The sequence below is a fragment of the Mchenga conophoros genome, linkage group LG8 (genome assembly GCF_057382185.1).
Source record: "Mchenga conophoros isolate Kocher_MC1m ecotype Shallow Benthic linkage group LG8, M_conophoros_male_GT1.1, whole genome shotgun sequence".
NCBI lineage: Eukaryota > Metazoa > Chordata > Actinopteri > Cichliformes > Cichlidae > Mchenga > Mchenga conophoros.
The window spans coordinates 22,010,279-22,029,905 of NC_140533.1; the positions used below are offsets into that span (position 1 = coordinate 22,010,279).

General features: G+C 42.3%; 1 protein-coding gene across 5 annotated transcripts in view; it reads right to left on the reverse strand.

Moving 5' to 3' along the window:
- Positions 1 to 19,627, reverse strand: part of usp54b (ubiquitin specific peptidase 54b) — a 57,969-nt gene that overhangs the window by 2,931 nt on the left and 35,411 nt on the right. For 4 of the 5 annotated variants that reach the window (XM_085284959.1, XM_085284962.1, XM_085284960.1 and 1 more), the window contains 12 exons: positions 18,584 to 18,730; positions 16,306 to 16,455; positions 15,554 to 15,746; positions 15,146 to 15,328; positions 14,596 to 14,815; positions 12,292 to 12,672; positions 12,082 to 12,209; positions 11,829 to 11,987; positions 7,181 to 7,328; positions 4,144 to 4,979; positions 1,922 to 2,049; positions 1,704 to 1,829 (listed from right to left, as the gene is read on the reverse strand). In XM_085284959.1, the coding sequence (XP_085141085.1) occupies positions 1,704 to 1,829; positions 1,922 to 2,049; positions 4,144 to 4,979; positions 7,181 to 7,328; positions 11,829 to 11,987; positions 12,082 to 12,209; positions 12,292 to 12,672; positions 14,596 to 14,815; positions 15,146 to 15,328; positions 15,554 to 15,746; positions 16,306 to 16,455; positions 18,584 to 18,730 (2,799 nt within the window). Of the gene's footprint in view, positions 1 to 1,703; positions 1,830 to 1,921; positions 2,050 to 4,143; positions 4,980 to 7,180; positions 7,329 to 11,828; positions 11,988 to 12,081; positions 12,210 to 12,291; positions 12,673 to 14,595; positions 14,816 to 15,145; positions 15,329 to 15,553; positions 15,747 to 16,305; positions 16,456 to 18,583; positions 18,731 to 19,627 lie in introns of those variants that run through there. The other variant, XM_085284964.1, reaches the window with a different exon arrangement.

Here is a 19,627-nt window from a genome sequence, read left to right on the forward strand (position 1 = left end):
GTTAAATTCCACATTTGATTCTTTTTATATGGAACATTTAAAAACTGGTCATTCTTCACTGTGTATACATGCATATTCTAAACAGTGCACGGTTTATTTAGGATCTTTTGTATCTAGCATATCCTGGTTTCTGAAAACAGCATATAGCACTGTTTATGCATAAAACTGAGGCAGTCTAAAGACCTGCACATGTGAATGAAGCGCAATGCAAGACAGCCAAGAGCATTTGGCAAGTAAAAGCATAGTGCCGGGAGGCAGGTTATGCATAATTTCACCTTGAATTTAAAACAGAAAAGATCAAAAGGACCAACGTGCATGCTTGTTGATTCTTTTTTTCCCTTGCTTGTTTATTATAAGCTAATAACAGCTCAGATGCATAACTTTTCCTATAACATACAACCAACCATAAGACATAAAGAAATTGTATGTTAAAAACTACATATATATTCCAATATTTAATGCATGTATATTTTTAGATTAAGAAGTTGAAGAAAACCTGATTACTCAATTGCTGACTTTTTTAAACCAATTGCTTTAAGCCATGATTTAGTGAGAATTTTGAATGCACTGCTAATTAATTACTAGAAATTATCATTTCTTCTTATGTTTTTCTCTGCTAAGAGAGACCATTGGTGTGTGACATGTACAGCAGCTTGTAAAAATACTTTGGATCGATGCGCATTAGCTTCAGCTCCCACAGCGAGGTGTTATTTTTGCACTGTGAAGCTGAAGTGTAAAAACCTGAAACGACACTTCTGCCTGTCAAACTATTCACCACAATTTGAGTTTAAAAACTAATATGATGCAAACAGAGCCGACACATCTGCAGATATGTCGTGTGTAATACTGACGTAACAGAAAACCTAACAGGCTGAAATGTTTTTGCTTCGGGGGCCTTTTTAAGACATCCCTCTTGTTTTCAGCTTTTTTCCTTATAGAGAGTGGGAAGGTGTCTTTTTTTAACCTCTAAATCAAGGTATCAGTGTTTACTTTTCAGAATTTCAAATTTCCTTCTGTGAATTTTAGATGAACTGGACACATGACAGATTTGCAGGCCAAATTTCTTTTAAAATCACCTTTGGGTCTTCACATTTTTTGCAAATCAGTGAGGATTCCCTGGTTTTAGATATATGGATATGCAGCCTACTTTTGTGCCAGATGAGCCCAATTTGCCAGGAGGCGAATATTCACGAGAAAAATAATAAAAAAAAAAAAGAGGAGAAGACTTTTACTTTGCTCTAAAACAGACTTATCTGGCACATAAAGTAGCCAGCCAAAAATCCACTCTTGATGCAGGCGAAACACACAGTGCAACATCATATGAGCCAGCGCGGTGTTTACCTGTGAAGCAGTGGAGGGAGGTGGTGATGAGAAGGTGTTGGTGATGAGGAGGATGAAGGAGATGATAGTGGTGGAATAGCAACAGGGACTCAGAAGAGAGGAAGTAAGCAAGGAGAGGCACTGACATCAGCCTGCTTCACCTTTGAGAGAGACAGAGGACAGAAGAGGAAGAGAAGAAGAGAGCGGGAGGACAGATTGCAAGTAGAATAGCAGGACAAAAGGAAGAAACAAGACAAACAGCGGGGGGGAGGGAGGGGGGAAGAAGAGCACAGGGAAAAGCAATGTGACCGCAAGACATCAGGCAGGTGCAGTTTAACAGCATAGCCGCAAGGAGGCAGCAGAGCCCAAGTAGTCACACTCACAAAGCTGCGGGTTGCAGTCAGGCGGCTGCGGCGCGAGGTCACTACTGTGCCGCTCAGGCTGCGTCCAATTCTCCTCAGGTTTTCCCCATCATCAGGCTCCACCCCAAAATCCTGCAACATCATTGGCTGCAGAGGGAGAAAATGTCTGTCAGACGCTGGAAAATGGATCCAACTGATGACCCATGAACAGTTTCTGCAAAGGACTATGTAGGTGTTGCCTTGTTGAGGTAGGTGGGGGTGCTGGTGCAGTCCGCCCCGTACGCACTCCTCTCCATGTCTGCGTTGGGGGTCTTGGAGCGAGCCTGCCCTCCCACCCTGGATATGAGCCTCTCCGATGGGCTGCAGCCTGGGAACACACAGATGGTGAAAATATGAACAGAGCGTGGTTTGCAAATTATGTCAGACTGACAGCTTACATTTCCTGTGTCGTTCATGAATTCATTAATAAGTAACTTAAACAAACTTTGCTTATGATTTGACAAATGTTTACATACAGTATATATCAGGCGTGTCAAACAGAAGGCCACAAGGGCCAGAATCATCCCGGAAAAGACTCAAATCTGACCCAGTGGATGGCTTTGAGAAGGAGGTAATACATTTTGGACTATATTTTCAGAAATTTTGCAACTTTTCCCACTAAAGCAGACCTCCCACATGGCCATTTATACTACACCAATGTAAATAAGTAATAGATAATCAGTTACAATCATAGAAATTTCTGGGTTTTTTTGGTTTTTTTTACAATGGATCCACGATAAAAACGAATAAAAAGAAATGTTCTGTGAATGAACAACCTTATAATTACAGCACAGTCTGGGCAATGAGCTACATTTTATTCATTTTAAACATTTATTTCTTACAATTTATGCCCAAAAAGTTATGCAGATTTCTTTCATTTGCTACGGCAGCATTTTTTTTATCATGTAAAAGACAGTTGAAATTGCACGTCTTCTTTTTTTTAAAATTGACATATTTAAGAGATTAAATGTGTAATTAAACTTTTTACACTGGCTAAAAGGGGAGTTTCACTGGTTTGTCCTATTTAGGATCAAAGTGGGAGATACAGTGTGGTGCCCACAATGTAAAATAAGTTTCACATCCTTGGTATATATTTAATGAGCCAGCGCGATGTTTACCTGCGAAGCAGTAAACAGACCGAGACCGAGGCCTTCACTGAAACTCCAAAGTTTTTTTTAAAGCATTTCTTTAATGTCTCTAAAATTTTACATTTAACACAGAGAGAAGTGACCCTATAGAAAAATCAATATAAAAGTGGAAAGCAGTAACATCTGCTGCAGTAGCCTGTTTACTGCAGTACTCTTTACTGTGTCTCAGTTCCATACTACATACTGATATGCACAGTATATAACATGAGGTAATCTCAACAATATACTGTTGTGCATGTTGGAAATTAACAGCTACCACTGCTAATTACAGTAAACAGACCAAAAAAAATACTGAAATTGTTAAATTGTCCCCATGTATAAACCAGTGTAAAATCCTCATTTTCAGTTCACAAAGTTCTGTTGATCGTACATATAATTTTGTAGCGGTTTTATACTTGAGGACATAAATTAAAAATGTGCTTATAGTTGGACTACAGCTGAATAAAAAAATCTATGGAGCATTTTAGCTTGCTTCAAAAAGTGAGCCTACAAGCAAAAAGAGTTTTCTATGTTGTAAATAAAAGACATGCGGTCACATTCCTTGTAGTCTCCACCATTTAGTTGTTTCCTGTGTTATTATTGTTTTCACATGTGCCTCGCTGTGGTTCTACATTTCCCTCCTTTCTGTCTTTGTATTTAGTGTTTTTCACCACTTTGCCAATTTTCTTAATCCATAAAACTTGCAGAGATTGTCAAAAATCTATCACAAATTTCTAAGATCTTAAGAGTCTATGTATGACATCCTTAATTCCTTTCTTTATCGTACATCAAAAGGCCCAAACACACTCACTACATGTATTGAATCAGCCATACAATATGAAAGCAATAAAACGTGGTCAAAAATGTGAACTTAAGTTCAAATCAAATATCAGAATGGACAAAAATACAAATCTCTTTAAATATGAGATGTTTCTGGTGCCAGACAGGCTGGTCTGAGTATTTCAGAAACTGCTGATCTACTGGGAATTTTCCCACACAACCATCTGATGGCTACTTCCAGCAAGCACAGAGCTCAGATCATCTCGAACTGGTTTATTCAAATGCCCTACACAGTCACCAAATCTCAATCCAACAGAGGCCTTTGGGATGTGGTGGAACAGGAGATTTGCATCGTGAATATAATTTAAGTTGATAGTGAAAATTAATAATTTAGTCATTACGCCACAACGGTATGTCATATTCTGAGCACAATTAATTTCACTGAATGGTGGGTTTAAATGTTCCAATAGTTACAGATTGTGTTATGGTGGCTATGTGTGTCTGTGTGTGTGTACCTGTCTTTCCAGCCAGCAGACTGGCCTGGTAAAGGGAATCAAGCTCAGAAAACTCAGCCTCTTTGCGGTCACAGCAGGGATTACTGTGTCGCCCTGGGGCATGCTGGGAGCTGTAGTGACCTGGAGAGGACTGGCAACTGTAGCTGTAGTTTTGACTGGATGCCTGTGTAGTTTTGATGGGAATGCAGCGGTCTGGGGGTGTCTCGTACGGCGTCACCACTGCGTCGGGGCGGTCCAAACTCCAGGAGGACCAATGACGTGTCTCTGAAGCAGCTTCTTCCCTCGGCCAATGCTGAGCAGTGCCCGCGGGGGAATGGGGCCGCGGTGGTTGCCAGAGCGGCGTGAGAGGTTTCCTTTGCCCGGAGGCTTCCAGAGGGGAAGACAGGGGTGGATTAGAGGTCGGAGGGGGAGGAGGTGGGGGAGGCTGTGCGTGAGTGGGTTCAAGGTGTGCGGAGTGTGAGGTGTGTGTGACTTGTGTATCCCAGAGACGCAGAGGAAGCGAGGGCAGAGAGATGGCTAAGTGCTTCCCCAGTGGTCTGACACTCACCCCCCCTGCCTGCAGCAACTCACACAGCCTCACCCCTGTCCCCTCCCTCCCATCCTCCTCCTCCTCCCCTCTCCTGCCCGCGCATCCATCCTCCTCCTCCCCTTGGCTGGAAGGTGCGCAAGGGTGAGCGATGCTGAGGGTGAGCGGGGGTCGAGGGGGAGGGGGGCGATAGGGCGGAGGGGGCGGGTTCTGGCCTTGGCCCAGAGCAGCATCCCTGTTGGGCGTTGCCTGGTCCTCTTCCTCCTCCTGATTGGGCGTCAGCAGTACTTGGACCGGGCCAGGCTGTTCACTGGAGGACACAAAAGAGGGAGCGCGTCAGTCAGCCGGCAGCAGGACAGAAAAACAAAGCTGCTCTGACGTCAGGTGAGTTACTGCATAGAGGGAAGGTCACGACAGCACATCAGGTAAACAAACACACACACACACACAAGCTCACTTACATACCGGACAAACAGCCTTGTGCAAGCATCGCTTCGTGTATGAGATTTCACAGCCATGCTGTTTATGAATCAGGCACAAGCTCAGGTGCACTGACTGACTGATGACAAACTTAAGTGTCTGATTTGAGCATTTCCATCTTACACAGAATGTAATCAGATTTCCACTACTCTGCACTGGTGCAGTATATCAGCACTGAAAACAATCTATGACATAGACTAATTCAGTCTCATATCCTTTTATTGATTTGCATATATTGATAAATGAGGGATATGATATATGTTGAACATTAGTGGATTTTCTCAGAGACATGAGACACTATTAATGTTTGTGCGTGTGTGTGCTTGTATGTGTGAATAGAAAGTCTGTACATTTCTGTGTAGTGTGCACAGACACACGTGTGTCTATGTGAGCGCCCACCCCCGTCCCCCACTTTAACTTTCCTGTCTCTTTTCAGCGTTAGTAATTACCCAGCAGGCTTTGCAGCACTGAGCTATAAATCAGAGGCTTATGTTGATCAATAGAGGAGAGGAGGAAGGTAATAAAAGAGGCAGAACACTGAGAGCTTTGCCTCCACCTCCTCTTTTCCCTCAGTCTCGCTGTTAACAGTTTGGATTTACAATTTATTATTTTAGAAAAAAAAAAGTTTTACTCCAGTTTAAGTTCAGTTTTAATGAAACACAGACTAAAATCAATATTAACATGGCTTAGTTTGCACATTCAATCAGTCTCTGGTCTGTGCTGGTTCTTCAGAGTGGAGCAGCAAAACTAATTACAAGATCTAACAAAAGAATATTTGAGGTTTTAGGAGTTTAATGACCGCCCTTTAAGGCACATTTGAGATTATACATCTAATTTCCTGACTCAGTAAGAATCTAAGATCCTGAGAAAAGACTAGAACTTCACAATAAAGCTCACTATATTCATTCTTTTTTTCTAGGACATTCTGTACATTTTTTGCACTTGCATATTTTTAAAATCTAAAGACATTCAGGTTACTATAAACAAATTAACAAACAAATGCAGTGAGTTTTCCTAGGAAAACAGTTGGGATGATTAATTGGCAAAAAATCTGCAGGTCAATAACCAAACTGACCTTTTCAACTAACTTTCAGTTCTATTCTTTTAATGTTTTCATCATTAAGCCTCGTGTCTCTTGCATGTGTTGCATCCAATTGGGAATTTTTAAAACTATGTGTGTTTGGCTATCAAAAGTCATCAGTGCATCTCAGATTCTTAATACTTTGATTTCTGAATATTAAAACTGATGAAACTGATGTTAAAACTCACTTTCCCCTCCTTACGCAACAAAACTAACACATCAGTAGGAAAGCAGACTGAATTTTTGTAACAGACAAACATAGAAGCAGAGAGCACGGAAACAAAGCGCGGCACAGGATCTGTGACTGCAGTCGCGTGGCAGCACACAGGACAGAAACACAGTGATGGACTGCAGCTTTGCAGTGCACAGAAGGACAGATCAGCAGCACACAAAGAGCAGAGGGAAGCCTTGGCAGCACAAAGCTACAAAGAGCAGCACAACAACAATGAAGGGAAGCAGTGAAGCACAGAAAAGCCGAGAGAAACTCTCTCTCCCTCTCCCTCTTTTTCTTCTTGATGGCAACACAGAGAACAGCAAAGCAGCTTTTTACTGCATTGCAACAAACACACAAACACAAAGCGGATAATAAGTTGCTGTATATAGTCAAGGGTGTGTGTTTGAGAAAACGTACACATTCAGACACACACACACACACACACACATACACAGAGCTGGATGTGAGAGTGCAGTGCTGGGGGAGTGGGTTACAAAATCAAGCTTTCTGGGATTTTGTCCAGCCAGAGCTGAAGACGCACACATGAGGGTGTTGAGGCGTTTCTACACAGCCAGCACCCAGAGGACACACACAGCGGAGTCCTGAGGTGGGTTTGAGGACAGCTTGAGCTTGGACAAACACGAAGTGAGGGAGGAAGGGGAGGGAAGTGAGGGGTTTTGAGGTGATTTTGAGACAGGCACCGCTGTGGATACATAAGGGTTGACAGTGGTGGTACCTGCGTGGGCCCTGTGGGCGGGCGCTTCCTGTCTCCCGTTCCATTTCCTGTTCCTGCCTGCGTTTGATTGGGGCCCCAGTGCTCCTCATGCACGCAGCTACAGCCAATCCGCTATGAGCGTTAGCCTCATGCAGGGGTCTGAGCACAGCTGAGGATGTTAACAACAGAGCAGGAGATAAAAAGGAGAATAAGACAGAAAGATATAACGACAGAGTGGAAGCGAGAGAAAGTTTGAGGAACGGAACAAGAAAGGAGACACGAGGAGGGATGAGAGTAAACGATTATAATACAAAAGGAGAGAGAAAAGAGAAGCAGAGCAGAAGGAGTGTTTGTGAGGGGGCCAGCATGCATTACACTCTGCTGCTGTAAATCAATGTGTGAGTATTTTACATAAGTAAAGAGTTGCAAAGTGGGATGTCCTCAAAACCTAACCTAACTTCAATCCCCAATCATTTTGGTGAGAAATATCCAATCACTTAGAAGCTTACAATTCAGGTTTTTGCAGCAATAACAACAAGTTTTTACTATTGTGTTCAGAAGAAACTGGATCCAACACTCAACAGCTGCGATCAGTGGCTTTTAGATAAATGTAGAAACCATAGTGCTGTGTTTCCTCCAAATTTACTGCAAATTTCTTCAGTGCCACAGCTACTGCTGCTGGTACCGAGGGTCACAGATGTCATAGCATTTTGGCATTTAGTGCCTATTCCAAAGCCAAACTGACAGAAAATGCTCTAAATAAAGCAAAAATCTCACCTGACTTAAATTTGACTGCTCCCTGTTTCAAGGCAGTCTACTTGTCAGACTCTTAGCTGCCTCAAAAGCTGGTCTTTACTTAAATCACTCTGTGGAGGTCTCATTCTGACCACTTGCATGTGCCCATAATGTTCCTTACACTACCTACCCTCACTACTATGCTCGCCTGATTTAAATCCTTGCAGCCCCTTCACCAAAATGAAACCCAGACAGAAGGTGCAGAAGGAGACAACCCTTTAGGGAAGATTAACAAATTGCACCACATAAACCTGTTAAATCTTTAAAACTGAGATTGTGAAACCATGAAAGAGATAAAAAAAGCGAATGAAAAGTTATAGATGCATGAAAGAAAACAGACCCCCGCTCCGTTTAATGCACTCAGATGTTTTGCTTCTTAAGTCTTCCTTTGTTTGGTATGACAACCAGTTTATGCAGGCTCACTGTCAAGTCAAAGTTTGTGCCTCTTCTCTGCCTGGGCTACATTGTTTACCCTGATCCTGTGATTTCAACTTGCACAAAACTGGCAGTTATTTTTTCTCTGAGGACACCCTCTTGTTTTCAAGCTGACAGACACTGGCAATATCATAAGAGGAAACAATAGGAAGATTTCATAGCAGGGACCCAGCATCTTTTCCCACTTAGCAACTCTGATGTAATCACATTAATATACTAACTTGTACTGTTGGTGACTCAAAAATTGAACATTAGATAAATGAGTTGAAACTGGGGCTGCGTTCATGAAGCCACACACACCAGACAAGGGAATAAACTACAAAGATATTTCTAAGACCAAGGTTTTTTTTAGTGTGCACTCTCAGTGGTGCTAGTTGGTTACAAAGAATGCACAAGTGGACAACAAAAGAGCAGCCATCATCCGTTTTGGCTTGAGTTTATAGACTTCAGATTGATAGAGGCAGAAGAAAGGAAGGCGGATGGCAGCTCTGTTGTTGCTGTTGGCTGTAACCTCTGAAACACTGAGGCAGATTGTTTGAAGTATGCCCGAATCCATCGATACGGGTGTGGGAACCCAAATTCTGTTACACAATAGCACTGATAGTGATGCCATCTGTTCGTTCACAACTCGTCCTTTCACTTCATCAAGGTTGAATGTGCACACAGGTGAGTGTCAGGTACATGAGACTAAACACAGTGAAGCAAACACAGTAGGGCAGACAGGACACAACATAATAATCCCTGATGTAGATTTAGTTAGTTCTGAGTAGGAGGGGAAAACCTGAACACCTGCGGTTTATATAAAACTCTCACTTACACACACCTAAACACGTCTTCACAATAAAACATGACAGAAAAATATCTTTTGTGGATGAACTGATCAAATATTCATGAAAAAGTCACACACACAGGAATATGGACACATACTTTGGGAACACCATGTGTTCCCAAAGTCGATCTAAAGTCAAGCCTGAAGTCACACAGACCGTGCCCAAGTCTTTAATTTGAATGTTGAGTCGAGACAAGATGTGAACATAATTCTTTCACTGCTATTTATAAAGCTGGTAGCTGATTTGCAGCTGAGGTTGTTTTAGGTATAACTACTTAAACAGCATGAATGACTTTGTAAGTGGTGCCCGACACGAGCTTATTTGTTTTTAATTGCATAAACAACATTTAAGATGTTGATTTTGTGTGTGAGCGTGTTAACATTTGCTAAATAAAGCTAAATAAAGAGGCTGAAAGTATGAGAAAACAAAACATTTGACTCAAGGAGCATGCTAAAGGAAAAAGTAACTGATGTCATCTGCTTTCAGCAGAAGTTATACTATTTCCATTAACACCAAAATGCCTAATTGACATTGCTATCCACAGAGCTGCATTGCTGTTGTGGCTAAAAAGCATGTGCAAAATATAATACTCAGACCTGATTAAAGGAACAACTGAAAGTTTTTGTGATTCTGTGTATAACAGGTAAAAATGCATGTCTGGCTAATTTCCAGTTTAATGCGGTCTCCCTGTGAAGCACTGCACCAGCACTGGGTGCTACTAGTATGGAAGTCCCATTCTGACAAGCTGCACATCTGCAGTGTGTGCTGGATCCCAGTTCAGTTTAATTCAGTCTCATTTCTATAGCCACAGATCACAACAACAATTGCCTGAATGAACTTTATATTGTAAGATAAAGACCCTGTAAAAATATAGAGAAAACCCCAACAATCAGATAACCCCCTATGATCAAACACTTGGCAAAAGTAGGACAGAAGACCTCCCTTTTAACAGGAAGAAACCTCCGGCAGAACCAGGAGCAGAGAAGAAAAGCCATATGATGCGACTGCTTTGGGGTAAGGGGAGGGGGGAAAAGGGTGAAGGATGCCTAGGCTGCATCACCTGATCCACTATAAGCTTTATCAATAAAGTGGATTTCCAGGAAGCAATCTTAAAACCGAAGAGGTGCAAGCAAAAGCCCAGAAATGCACAAGGAAGCAACCTTAAAGTGAAAGTTAGCTGTACTTTTACCCACGAAATGAAACTCATAAGATTTAGAATTTAATTTCGCATGATTCTTTTTTTTTTTTTGGCAGAAGAAATTGAAGCTTTCAAAGAAAACCGGGCATACACGCGGAGAACGTGCACGCCAAAGTTAGAATCCAGAACCCTCTTGCTGTGAGGGAATAATAACTAAACCAGGTGGAATTATAAAACTTTGTGATCCCACTTCATATGAGTCAGGCACCACAGTCTTCTGCTCTCCCCATGAAGCAACTCTGAGAGTCTAATATTAGAACCTCACGTCCTGGTACATACCCAAATTTTGAAGTCCATATGCACAGTTTATTATAGACATTTAAAGTCTCAGAGGGCATCAGTTGAGTAATTATCCCAGAGCCGATACCGATTCTCCAGAGACGGAGAAGAAATCACAGAACGTTTTGTTACAGGCCACATAGCAATACTCATAAACTAACTGTAAAATTAATGGAATGACCCTTAAAGTGTGACTCGAGTCAAAGAAAGACACAATCTAAAGCTCACACCATAACACACAGATACCCACATCATTATAGACCACACAAGAACGAAAAAGGTAGAGAAACACATTTTTGGAAGCAGAGGAATACACACACTGTAAACTCTGGAGGATAGCCAGGATATCGGAGCACTGAACTTGGATTGTGCTTGTGATTCTAAATAGGAATCACCCAGAAAGAGTTTCCTGCTCTGTGCCGGTCAGTGAACGCCCCACAGGAGTTTCCATTTTTGTAAAAACTCTGCTCTGCTCTGTTCAGCTACACTGAACACAGCTGGAACTGCTAGATCCACACACACAAACACACACAAACACACACGTCCTCTGAAATAAAACACACTGAACTAACTGACGGATGAAAAAAAAAAAAACATCAGAGAGAGACAGATGGAGAGACAGACCAACAGATGGGAACGAGGACAAAGACGAGGTCAGACAGACACATGGACGTACAAGTCACTGTGACTGTTAATCTAGACACAGGTGACCTCAAAACTGCACCAGGCAAGATTTTAGCATAAATATACATGTTATCAGCATAAAGCATAACATTTTAATACCAAAGATATATCCACCTTTTCTTTTTTGGAAGCACAAATTGAGACATGGAAGTGTCTAGATGGGCCTTTGCTATGCGGGTTTCTGCTTGGCGCAGCTTTAAATGCAAATTTGAGGGGTAAAGGTTTAAACACATTAAATTTACATAAATGGTTTCTTACTCATCAGCTGTTGTATAAGTAAATCAGTGTTGATGCGGGCAGTGAAATATCAGGAAAGATCAATTAAACATAGGCAAATGAAGCCCAAATTGCATTCCGCTGGAAGTATTTCATAAGCATATAACTCCCATACATATTCACTACCAACTTCCAGCTGCTGATTTTCTATGTTTCCATATTTCATCCATACCCTGGTGTTGGAGCTGGTCCAGGTCCATGAACTTGCTGGGTTTGGGATTAAATCCCATGGCTGCCTCCCGCTCCGCCTCCCTTCGCTTCTGCTGCTCCTGCAGGCGGGCTCTCCTCACTACCTCCTCCTGAAGCTCGTCTAGCTCACTACGCCCTGGGCCTGAAAACACACACACACACACACGAGAAATATGGGGAATGAAAATATTCATCAATTTAAATGCATGTTGAAGAAATTAAGCAAAAACACACACCTGCATTAGTGCCACCACTCCAAGTAGGTGGGGGCAGCTCCTGCAGGATGGCACTGCTGCTCTTGGACTTAGGCACTGAACGCCATGAAGGACCTGACATCAGCACCCGTTTTTGTTGCCCCACCTCCCTGTAAACAAAGGAAAAGGGTAAACGAAAGGCATAAATGTTGATAATGCAAACAAACTAATCTGTATCTGTAAGTTTCCTACCTGTCGGGGCTGCTGCTGTTCCTCTCGCTGCTCTCGTAGCCACTCTCCATCCTCTGAATCAGACGTGGCTGGTGCTCCACCCCTCTCAGAGGTGGAGGGGCAGGGGGACCCATCGTCCGCCCACTGCCCAGAGACCTGGGCTGCCCAACCAGCCCAAACCCCGCCTCCAACTCCCCAACTTCTCTGGCTTCTACTTCTTGCAATCCGAGCAGTGGAGCAGGTCCCTCTAAAGGGAGTGAGTCCTGAGGCCCTGGAGGGAGAGGCGGGCCAGGCACAGTGTTATAGCCCACAGAGGAGCCTCTCTGTCGGGTGAAGATGCTGTCGATGTTCAGCGCTTCTCTCCTGGGCCTCCAAGTTGGCCTGTAGCGGCCTCCAGAAGAACTAGAGAGCAAAGAACAAGGATTCAATGCTGAACATGTCTACTGACTGAAAAAAATTAGTCTTCTGGTAAAAATTATTTAAAAACTGCAAAAGAAAGTAAAATTTTCTGCAGAATGTCTACTTTTGTTTATGATTCATTCTTTTACTTAAAAGTACAACACGTATAATTTTTCTTGTGTTAAATCCCAATTTCACATTGCACAAGAGATGAGAGCGAACAGTGGTTGTCAGGCCACTGATTGGTCTTTAGGCCTCTATGATTGTCACAGTTTCTCATGACGTTAGTTGCCGTGTGTCTGCAGAACAGTAATACCTTTATTTATGTGCCCATAATTTAGGACATGTTTTAGAGAAGATCCAAAGTGACATCTTTTCATAATATGGAGTACACTAATCACTAACATAACAAAATGACCACCTTGCATTACTTTATCAGCAAATTTTACAAAATAAGCACTGCCAGATTCAAGCGGTCTAGCTAAGCTACAACTAACTTACTTACTGTAGCTTTCTTGCTAGCTTACATTACTGCAGGCAAATTCAAATCTCAGTGAAAATGCGACTTGGCTAGCTTGACAAATTACCTGCTAATGTGATCCGTGATACTAACTTGTCTATAATGTTTTGTTTTCATGCAACAATAAATCTTGCAAAGGTGTATAACTGAAAATGTTTCTTCAAAGAACTAGCCCAGAGTGATGCAAGGCAGGGCCAGTTAGTCAGCTAGCCGTAACTCAGCTAAACAGTCTGGTGATCGATCTCAAGAGTGAGGTTACAGACTTTGATTGAGAAGCCAAAGCAATCTAACCAAGCACAAGTCTGTATGATATCAACCTTATCTTAACAAACGCACATTTTATTCATATTGTCACTACTGGAAAAATTGAATAGAAACAGCAACATTTCTGATTGGTGGAGGTCGCTGTTACCAAGAAAATCTGATTTCAGTCAAGAGTGAAGGACTGTAACATGTTGCTAATGAGGCTATACTTTGTTACATACACATCACAAAATACAAAATATATTCCAACCTTTTGTTATACACCAGTATGATAATGAAACCTATTAAATTCAAGAAGGTTGAAAGTCCTTTGTTGTGGAAACTAGATTTACAAAGGGTTGCTGGATGAGAAGTTCCTTTACCTTTAAACGTAATTATGTAAATAGTCTTGCACTTTTAGCCTTTTTTTAGTCGTTTTATCCAAATCAAATCTTTTTATGGTCACGACTCACCTCACAACTGTTTGGCTTGTTTCAGAACTGAAAACTCGTTATATAAGGAAATCTCCACTGACATTTCACAAATGCCATTTCAGAAATAAATTGAAAATTCACTTCCAAAACTCTTAAAAAAGTGGGCATTCACAGCCTTTGAGCATGTGCCCCACAATAGGATGCTAGCTACAGTTCACTTAACAGCCACGATTCTTGTGATATTGTGCATTTTATTTTCTTTAAGCTGTGTTGTGTTATTATCTCAAACTTTCACTTAAAGATCAGAAGGAACAGACTGCTGTGTGTCTCACAGTGTGCAGAGCTGTTTAACTATGAACTCAAAGCGAGGAATCTGAGATTTTTCCTCATCTGGATTTTTTTCTAACAGGCTGAAGGGCAGCGTGTTAACTTTTCAATTCAATCTGGGGTACAGTGTTGAAATATATATATATATATATATATATATATATATATATATATATATATATATATATATATATATATATATATATATATACACACATTATAGTTATATTGAATGAGTAGCCTAACAACATGAAAATAAGCTCCATATCTAATAAGCACTTCTACTTTTTCCCCTGAAGAGATGTGAGTATTTACGTGTGATTTGAAGAAGGCATTACCGTGAAATATTTTCATCTTGCTTTCACCTAATTCTACAGCCGATGTGTACGAGTGCTGCAGTACCTGGACTTGCTCTCACTGCTAGTGCTCTCATCCTCCCAGTGGGGACCCCCAATCCCCCCCTCGCAGCCCCCAACTCCGGAAGAAGAGGAGGAGGACAGAGGACGGGAGGAAGAGGAAGAGGAGGTCAGAGGCCTGCGGGAGGAGAGGAGGAAGACAGCCGTCTCCTTGTACTCCTGCAGCGGAGGAGAGGGAGGGCGCGGAGGACCCTCCACTGCTGACTCTGAACACGGGAGAAAAGGAAGAGAAAATAAATCCAATAACATTTTTATTTATCCCACAGGGGGCAATTATGCAGGCAGCAGTGCTAATAAATGTGAGAGTAACCACTAACGAGGCGCATAACCTGAAGACTCTGCAGAACCCATTTCCCTTCACCGAAACTTGAAAACGCATAACTGTTTGCTCTTAACTATATCAACAATGATACTTTCTGCATCTCCCTGAAAACACTTGAGTATTTGCTGTTATTTTTTAAACCATTAGGGTTTCTTGACTGAAGGTGCAACTGCATTTTTTTTAAGGGGAAGAACATTTGGACCAGCAGCATTACCTCCAGCGTCAGCACCAAGCGGCGGTGTGCCAGTGTCGTAATTACAGACCACTGTGGTCTGGGATTCACTGGAGAGGTGGCTGCCTGTAGACTGGTGGAGGGATCGGCTGCGAGAACCTCGGTGACTCGAGCTGTCTGTCGAAGAGTCCGTGCGAGTATCGCTGGATATGGATGGCTCCCGACCTGTGGGAGAAAAGAGAAAGAGAGGTGACCTTTTAGGTAATCCTGTATGCGCATATGTTTCCACTTAAAGGCATGATAATACTATAGCACAGGCTCTGCAGTATGCAGAGGCAGATTATAGGGTTGAAGGTCAGAGCTTTAAAGCTATAACCCCGCATGTTCTCAAATAATAAAGACAGATCAACCCGATCTGATATTTAGCAGAGTGTATCATCTTTGCTGTACCAGAGTCTTCACTGTCGTAACCAGCCTTGCTGCTGCAGTGCTGGAGCTCCAGCTGCGGGTTGGAGCTGGTACAGGGGTTTGGGCTCTCCTGCAGTATCACCGGCGTCCCACGGGGGTCAGCGTAGAGCAGCAGCAGGGGCTGATAGTGGCCTTTGATACAGCGAGACACTACGTCCTTCCACTTAGGGCCGATCTAGAGATGCAGAGCACACACACAAAAATATATATTTATATAAGCACACACACATAAAAAGGAAGTATAACTATCTGTTTTAGGATATAACGCTACTCATATTCCTCTAAAAGTAGAAGGTCAAATACACTTGGTGCTGCTGTGTCTTCATTGATATCATATTATCTCAGTCAATAATCTAATATGACCCTCATTGTGAACTATGATTGATAGTCTAGGACAGGTACATGCACACAAGTTCGTTCTCTTATTTCTGCTGAGTATTCATGAGGATTTTTTTAGCCTTTAAGAAAAGGACTCACACTTAAATTACATACATAATATGAACACAGTTCTTGCACTGAGATTTAAGTGCATAGATCTAAACAAAGACAGGGATTAAACCTTAAACACATAATCAATCTAAAGCTGCCTCTACTGCAAAAGACCTGACTGTGCAGCACTTAAACTAACATACAGCACAGCTCCTGTCATTTCTGCTCTCACAGGCACAAGTGAAGATGCAGCAGATGCTCCTTGTGTTGCAGCGTGCAGACTCGGGACTCAAACTACGTCTCACCTCTTTGACGTGGGCGTCGTCGAAGTACATCCACTTGCGTATCTTGGTCTGGAAGAAGAAGGTGGAGTAGTGCTTGCCATAGTAGCACACCATGCCCACCAAGTAGAGCTCCGCCTGGCGAGCCCTCTCCTCTGTCACACGGTAGAACAACTACCGAGAGAGAGAGAGAGATAAGAGGGAGGGGGAGGAGACAAGAAGGGAGGGGGGCATGCAGGGGAGAGGTGTGCGGTATAGGAGAGAGAGAGAGAGGGAGAGAGAGAGACAGAAGAGTTAGTTAATGTGAATACAAGCACATTTTTGCTCACCTAGTATATGCTGTATGCAGTAATTCTTCACTCTCCTCACTTTCCTCTGCTTGCGAAGCGCACACAAACCTACAGTGCTGCATACACGCTGCAGTTTTTCAAGCGGAAATGATGCACGACTCTCACACTCATCTCTTAGTAAGGTCACTTGCTCCAGATGATACTGCTAGTAACATGCACAGACAAAGGCAGTGTATTGATAGCCATATGTATAATTCTAGCCACTGTGCTTTGATGAACCATATATCTCCATGATTCAACATAATAAGCTAGAATAAATCTAGTCCTGCAACCAGCAAATGCTTTCATTATTTATTATTTTGAAATCTTTAAAGAATCAGAAAATACATCTTAACAAGTTTGCACAACCACAACTCTTTTGTCCAGCCAGCAGCCCATAAATCTGCAGATAAACAACGAAGATCTGTATTAATTCCTTTTAAATTTAACAGCTGATTTACAGTTAACTGAATATAAAGTTTGGTTTACTGCAGCAGCAGCACTACAGTTATCTAATCTGAGGAGAAACGGGACATAAAAGTGTAAAAAAGGGGGATGGGTAAGATACAGAAAAACAGCAAGTGAAAGTAACTGTGGAGGGAAATGCACACACTTTTAATAGCTAAACACAATTTGGAAAATTCAATAGATAACACCTCAGATTTTCTTATTCAACAGCTTGTTTTTTTCCCCCTCACAGCTGCAGGATGAAAACAAGAGACAGAGCAGCAGGCGGAGACAGAAGATAGAGGGAAAAACTTGAGTCACTGTAACACATATTCATATTCACTAATCCATTATTCATGGATATCACTTCGGAATGCGGCTGGAGATGTAACAGGGGCATTAAAATGCATCAACATTACTCAGTCATGACGCCGACTATCAGAGGTCGAACACGTGTGTGTGTGTGCGCGTGTGTGTGAGAGAGGTGTAAAAGCTGTAGCTGTAAATGGAGAAGTAGCGTTCTGAGTTCTTTATAAGAAAATTGAAAGTCTGGAAGATTACGTCGTATCTGCACAGAATTTGTTTTTTTAACATGCTGAACTTGCACATTATTGCAAGTTATTGTGTATTTGTTTACACACACACACTGAAAATACATATACATCCATGCATGCGCTTGTGTCGGACAGTTTGCATGTGATAATGTGCTGAAAAATAATTTATGCATGTGCTTACATCTACCAGAAAGCAGTTTGCTGTAGATCAAATTACAAATTACTACTTTTGGTCCGGAAATCTAGGACTCTACTGTATTCTGATTTTTCACACCCTGGACCTTATTCACTTTTATAACAACTCTCCAAAAGGTATGAGATATGCATAAATATTTTGTTTTATTGTAAAAACTAGGACTAGTAGACTGTGATGCATTTTCTCTTAAACAAAAGAGAGAAACCAATTTCAGTGTATGATTGTCAGGCTTGCGCTCTGGAGCATTGCCACTAATCTACCATGAACCCTTACTTGAAAGGACAGAAAACCAAAAAACTCCAGCACTCCTGCAAAACATTAGCATGCAAAAACACTCGGTATGCCAGTATGCATGCACTGTTAGCAAGAGATTACAATTATTTGGCTCTAAGCTTTTAAAAACAAGTGTCATGCAGATGTCAACTAAACTTTTTAAATTGCAACAAATTTAATCTTAGACGTTTCCATTGTTCTGCAAAAAAAACAACAAATTTTCACCTTCACTTCAATAAAATTCAAGTATTTATGAGTATTTTTACCGACCCTGACTGGTTTTGAAATTAGACTTGAAAAGGCCCAGGGGCGTCTGGTGCTTGCTGGGAGTTAACAGCCCTTCTGATTCACATATACACACTGCAAACAAAGCTATTTTCGCCACAGAATATTAGGGAAATTACATCTGTGTATTTATGTCAGTTTGGGCTCAGCTGCTTGGATAGAAACACACGATATACGCTAATTTTGTTCAAAGGAGTGTATAATGTGCGGTCGCTTACATCTCCCAGACGCAAGCAGGTTCCCAGGCTGTGTATGACATCCTCTGCTAGGTCAGAGTGGTCTGAATCCCACACCAGCCCGATGGACACAATCTCCGGTGAGTTCATCAGCACCCGGCGGATACGCAATACCTCCCCACAGTTACTCTGTGAGAGCGAAAGGACGAGAGGAGGTTAACAAACAAAACAAAAAAAGAGTGCGTGATTAAACAGCTTTATTCATCATGTGTGATGAGGCTACAGAGTGTGCACATCACTAAAGCCATCCCTATTTGGCAGTAATGAAGACGCACACACACGGAAAACCTGAACAGTAGGAGCGTGAGGGACAGAGACAAAAGGCTAAAAAAAACAGAGAGATCATGAAAGGACTGTAAGAGAGAACGACAGAGGAAGAAGTGCTGTGCTGAGTTGTATTTGTCCCTTGGGCCTTCTGTTGAGTTCAGAACCGTGTGTTCTGAATCCTTCCTTTGAGTCATGACCCACCACAGAGCTGGTGCACACAGACACACACACAAACGTACACACATGTACACACGCAAGCATGCACGCAGTGCTGGCAGAGCAGGCTCGGAAACAGCCTGAGAACACCCTGGCAACCAGACACTTTGCCAAACACAGCACTCGCACACATAAGCACAATCGCACACAGAACTCTCCCTTTGTGGGCGGCGGGCTGTCTTGCACTGGCACCAGAAATGGCAGGAAGGTATTTTGCCAGGGTCTGCTTCTCAATTCTCAGAAAGGGACACAAACACAAGCCAGGGAGCAGCAGCCAACCAGCACAGCACTGAGACACGAGGCTATCTGTATGCTTAGGACACATGGACGGGACACACGGCTTCAGTTAGCTCTCAGCGCTGAGGGGAACAGCCGCTGACAACATCATTCATCAAACGGTTGTGCAAACAGATTCGCTCTGCTTCATAATACAGCATTGATCGGTGCAGCCTCATCGTTGAATTTTATATGCAAAGATTTTTTTCCCCCACCATTCTTTTTCTTTTTTTAAATCACTGTGGCCATGCAGACCTTTCCAAGACA